The sequence below is a fragment of the Homarus americanus genome, unplaced genomic scaffold, assembly GCF_018991925.1.
Source record: "Homarus americanus isolate GMGI-L3 unplaced genomic scaffold, GMGI_Hamer_2.0 scaffold30535, whole genome shotgun sequence".
Lineage (NCBI taxonomy): Eukaryota > Metazoa > Arthropoda > Malacostraca > Decapoda > Nephropidae > Homarus > Homarus americanus.
The window spans coordinates 13,883,058-13,889,057 of record NW_024732440.1 but is presented as its reverse complement, the minus strand read 5'-3'; the positions used below and the strand labels follow the sequence as shown (position 1 = coordinate 13,889,057).

The 6,000-nt window shown below is 34.3% G+C and overlaps 1 protein-coding gene across 5 annotated transcripts in view; it reads right to left on the bottom strand.

Annotated features, from left to right (window-relative positions):
* Positions 1-320: 320 nt before the first annotated feature.
* Positions 321-6,000, bottom strand: part of LOC121868840 (reticulon-1-A-like) — a 54,217-nt gene continuing 48,537 nt past the window's right edge. For all 5 annotated transcript variants that reach the window (XM_042369820.1, XM_042369821.1, XM_042369818.1 and 2 more), the window contains 2 exons: positions 3,568-3,743; positions 321-1,811 (listed from right to left, as the gene is read on the bottom strand). In XM_042369820.1, coding sequence (XP_042225754.1) covers positions 1,766-1,811; positions 3,568-3,743 — 222 coding nt within the window. In that variant the 3' untranslated portion in view covers positions 321-1,765. The remainder of the gene's footprint in view (positions 1,812-3,567; positions 3,744-6,000) is intronic.

The window sequence follows — 6,000 nt, the reverse complement described above, 5'->3', positions numbered from 1 at the left end:
GCTAGGAAGATGATGAGAACATGCATTTAAAATTTAATTTTGCCGCAAATTTGAGTAACTGGTATGCATTTTCCATGGTGCTGTACACCCTAGTTTTACTTCAGTCGAGTACTTCTTAAATTTTCCGTACAGGTATTTTATGCCATTTTCTTCCTCTTTTTTTCCCTCGTATCTGCACTGTACAGATAATGTTTATTATGTAGTTCCAATTTCAAGTCTGCATTTAAAATTTTAATGTGCACATTAAATATTGATCTTACTGTAGGTTTGTTAAATTAAAAAAAAATCAGTAGTAATTGACTGAGTAAAGAAAAGTTATCTAAATCATTGATATTTTATTTGGTAGTACAGCAAATTTACTGTTGTTTGTGACAGTAATGTATGCAATATGAAAGAACACTTACAGGTATTTAGAAAACCTTTTCAATTGATATATTTTTTCTTTATTTTTACATTGTTTTCCGACCCATTACCCAAATATAAATAAAATCTTCGCTTGTTTGCATCTCCACAATTGTGTTCAGCTAAATATTTCACTCAAGTAGGGATTCATGAATAAACCAGAGCTTAAGAATCCAGTACAATAATGAAACCTTGAAAGTCTATATTAGCTCCGAATCCTTACTTGCATATTTATGATGACATTGAAGAGGTATACAGAAGCTCTTAGTAAACAACTGTGGCAAGCAACAGCACTATGAAAGTTTTGAGGAAAAAATTCCCACTTCAGACACAAGAGAACACCCATCAAAATGGAAGCAGGTTTCCCATACATAGAGTTATGGAGGTGATTATATATAAAAATCAAAACACTATTTGCATATCATTTATAAAAGTATATGCAAGTGGGTACAATAGATATCAATTTCTATATAAAAATCAGAAAGCTTGAAGATTATAAATTATGAGGACAGATCTTAGAAGACTGACAAATGACAACAGATCTTTTGCACTATTTGGCAATTTTCTACATTAACTGTAAGACAGTCATTTTCAAGCATGTTAGAACAAACTAAATCAACTTATAACACGATTGCATTGATACGCCTTTCACAGTTCTAATGTTAAAATTAAGGGAGGAAAATGATTCTACAGAGAACAGTAATGCAATGACTATACAGTGGAGTGGTGTATCTTGCACTGTTCCTCACCCTTGGTTGAGTTGTATGGGTGTGACAGCATTTCTGGAATTATCCATGGCATCTATGTACACAAGAGACCATGTACTTGTTATATGCCCTCAATGCTAAGCACAATCTTCAGACCAAGACAAGCAAGCAAAGGTGAGAATCAGAATTAGGGTGACCAGAGGCACAATAGCATCAACTGAGCATCTTCTCACTAGCACTAGTAATATCAGCTGGAAGTGCCAATTTCATTCAAAGTGTACCTCTTCATTCACAAAATAGTCTTTATTCTCCCTAAACCTCACAAGAATAGATTGCTGGGTTCCATTATAATATAATAGTATATTTGCTGCCAATCATAAATATTATAAAACTTTAGCAGGATAACAATTTTCACGTACTATCAAAATACCAATCGGAGCAATATAGTACATTCCCAGCACAAAATACACTGTGAAGGAAGGGAGTAGTGCACGCTTGGCCACAACACTAGGTTGGTTCTCCACTGGAATCACTCTTCGCACACTGACGAGAATACGCAGATGTCGAAGTTGGTGCAGATGCTGCAACGCACCAGTGGTTCGATGTAGCACACGAACACAGATGCACTCAGGATATCACACAATGATACTTCATTCTTACTGGGTCTTTTCCTTATTTCCAATTGGGAGAGCAGCCTTTACCCTAGAAGATAAAAATATACCTTTTAATATACTTGTACAGTATGGCAGGATACTAAAATAATAAAACCTACTTGCCTGTACTTTCAGCAGATTTGGAAATTACAAATATGAAAACTTTTGCTTTGTATCAATTTTCACCCTTGTCAAATGAACAATCACTTGTATCCATTATCTTTCCTTAAATATCATCTCGACTGCTTCCTTTTAATAATTTTCCACAATTTCCTTGTATTGTAACTATGGTCATATTCGACACTTACAAAATGTCTGTAAACTGAAAACTGTATTCAATATCTTCACTGCCAAATTCTTTCCCATTTACTCAACAATAGCAGTTTCCTTTAATTACTTACATATGAAGCCCTTTCTAAAACTTCTTGTCTGCTACATTAACCACAAATGAATTTATGAAAAATCATCAAAGAATATGTCAGTAGTTGAGCTTGGTGGCCTCAAACAGGTACTGTACTATGCTCTTTTACAGTCAATTACAGGAGTATTTGATAAATGGGCAGACAATCAGCCAAACATTCAAATGATTAATTGTACTTTTACAATCATTGGTTGAAACTTAATTGTAATTGTGTTTTACATTCACAGTTTGTACTAACTACAAACTTAACCCACTAGTCCACATAACATTTAGCATCATAGAGGTCTGTCAATTGTACACCATGCTAACTGTATGGGCCACATGCTCTCCCAACCTTCTCCGTGATACTCATTAAAATATAAATACTACTGTACAGTATATAAATAAATAAAAACAAAGTTATAGGTTCAACTTCAGTCGAGTTATAGCAATCAGAACGAGAGGATGGTGTGTTCACAGGCTGAATGTGTGTTAATTATCAAACATTAATTTGCATCCAAATTGTTTGCTGCTGTGTGAAGCATTTCATTAATGCTTATCCCAAGAGACAAGTGTCAAATAACACAACATTATAAAGGCTGGCATAAAAATTTCTTTGAGGTACAGGTAGTGTTTGTGAAAGGAAACATGCCTGGTGCCAATCAGTTTTGACAGATTGTGCACTGCTCAAAATTCAAGAAACACTGCAGCAATCACCAAAGAATTCTTTTAAAAAATTGTCTCGGCAAAGTGTTCATCGCTTGACAAAATTGCTGAAATTGCGGCCATATTAATTTCAAGCAGTGCATCAGCTGTTCAGGATGCGTTTTAAATGGTACACCCTATTGTGATTGGATTTCAATGACATATGCAGCCAGTATTTTTTTTATGAAGAGTGGGTTTGAATTTCCAATGTGGGAGTGATATGACACTGCTATCTCATATGAACCAGTCTCAGGAACATGATTTAAAATCCCATCACATACACACAATATCAAATAGGAGTCAAATTTTTTTTTCAAACAATAAGTACAATTTGGCATCATACAGGCATACATCTCACAGCAATGACCATTGAGAATTGCATGTTATTTACAAACTTTAAATATTGAATTCCATTGTATGACACACAGTATAGCTTCTCCCGTAACTCGGGTCACGGATTTAATAAGCCAAAAAACTCGCACTCTCACCGTTCATCCAAAATAAATTCAATAGCCAAGTGTATGGATATTTATATCAATAAAACAATTATTCATCATCAGATTATCCTAAGAATATGAATACTGTATACTGTAATGTATGTCCGTCCAATAATAAAAATTACAAATAATTTACTGGTTAAAATATATAAAACCTGTAACACATTTTAAAATATATACTGTACATCTAAACAGATCCTTACTTGGACATGACATCGTTGACCTGGTTCTTGACAAGGCCCATATATTGATCAACCTGGGTCTTGTTCTGTTCATACACCTTGGGGAGGGTGAAGAGTGCAACTGTAGCCAGGGTGACCAAAGTCAGTCCATTGAACCAAGACCCAACATAAGTCAGACACCACAGGAGGCAGCCAAACTGCAAATAATTTAGTGATTACTACACTACACCAAGAAAGCATGAAAAAATTAATAAATAAACATCATACTGTACAATATATTTAACAAGGGTATTTTTCTCATGAATAATTATTCTCTCTGTGGTTCAAATAGCTCTACCACACCACAGTAAATAAAATTTAAAGTACAAATTAACACTTTCTATTGCAAACCATTTCCTGCTATGCTGTAAGGTATCCATAATCGAACAAAAACATTGGTTTTTTTTTTGCGTCAACTTTTCAATAAACTACTCCCCTAACAATAATACAAACTGCTGCTTCCAGGATGTCCAACCAACTCACCTCTTAGTGTGTCCAACCCATCTTTCCATCTTATTGATCTTCCTCTCCCTCCTACCATCCACTTCTGTATTACACAAACTTTTTGCCAATATTTCACTGCTTATTCCTTCATGTCTATGTCAACTTACTGAGTCCCAATCAGTTCTGTGTGTGTGTATAACACACTCATAATAGCATGTTTAATTTCTGTATTACTTATTCTTTTAATTTATTATTCATCCAACATATTACTCTAAAGCACATGGTTTCTCTCACTTTTCATTTGCTTCTTCCTCTTGCAGCCAGAATCAATGTTATACCTGTACATAGTCATGTCAGCTCAACTGTTCCAATTATCACCAAGTCTCCAACTGTACTTCCATTGCCCAAATTCTCATTCTATTTATACATTTAAATTCAAGAAAAAAATAAATTGGGTAACTGAAAGAAATTCATTGAATACTGGTACCATCAAATACTCGACAAAATTACAAAATACTCTGCAAAACGGTGAAAATATTGTGCCGAGTTCTAATTATAAAACTTTACTTCGATAAATTTTACATGAATAATACATTTGGTGTTTTGTCAATACAATACTGTACATGCTTTTTTATGAGACTGTTGGATGTTTTTCCAACAGTGGCTTTTAGCAGCCAGTGAAAAAATTTCACCACACCCTTGTTAGTACGTATATAAGTAATATCTCCGTTAGCCGGAATCCCTCAAACCCGGAACTCTCCGATAGCCAGAATTGGAATTTTCTCGGAAAATCATTCCCAAAGCTGGATTTTTTTTTGAAAATTAGTGCTTTGGGAACGATTTTCTGGAAAATTCCGAGAAATTTTTCCCAATACCCAGAAAATTCCGGGGATGGGGGAGTTTTCTTCAAGGTTTGAGAGATTAAAATCGGGTGCATTTCCTGGAAATTCCAAGAAAATTTTTCCGGTACCTGGAAAATTCTGGGGATGAGGATTTTTTTTTCCAGCTTTGAAAAGTCATCTCATTACCCAGAAATCTCTCATTCCCGGAAGTGCTCTGCACCAATTGTTCCAGCTAATGGAGATATCACTGTATGTACTGTATTTACCAGTACAGGTATATGAATTGTAATTTTTTATTTAATTTTTAATTAAAATATCAATCTGTAACACAAGGCATAGAAGAATGAGAATGGGTTGGAAAACTCTGCCTGCATGATTCACTTTTTTCAAATTATAATGATGTGAAGGAGGCATACATAAAAGGTGTCCAGTAAAGACCACTGTAACTTTGGAAAAGTGACCTTTATTTAAGCTAAGCCTGCATCATGGATAAGAAAGATTGAGATGCAATATTTAACTGTAATCAACAGTGAATGTTTGCCATACAATTACAGATTTGAAAACTGTGTGGATGGAAAATGAGGTCAGTAGGTTATTCTATAAATGAGAAGTGCAAAGTTGGATTTAAAAATAATGTAAGTTACATAAAATAATAATGAATGGTGTCAGATGGACCCAAGAGTGAATAGGATAATAAATTTAATAACAGTGGCACATTCACCATGGTCATAGTGGTAAAAAATAAAAGCAAGAAACTAATTGCCAGACAACGGAATAAAAAAAGGGGGAAGTGTGGAAGTCTATGTTAAATAAGAAAATGGCTTTTGAACCAGGCCAAAAAGAAATTAATCTACACTTTTTTCTTGGTTTTAACAATAAAAAATATATATATTATTTACAGATGGTTTTGATGATTTAGTTATACTGTAGTAGATTAAAAAAGGAGTATGAAATAGGTGAACAGAAAAGAATTGTTGGAGGTATTACATGTGTATGAGGTAGGAGGAAGGCTGTTACATGCAGTAAAAGCATTCTATATGAGCAGAAGGGTAAGAGTAAATGGTTAAGAATGTGTAACATTTGAAATAAACATAGGTGTTAGACAGGGATGTGTCATGTCCTGTGGTTG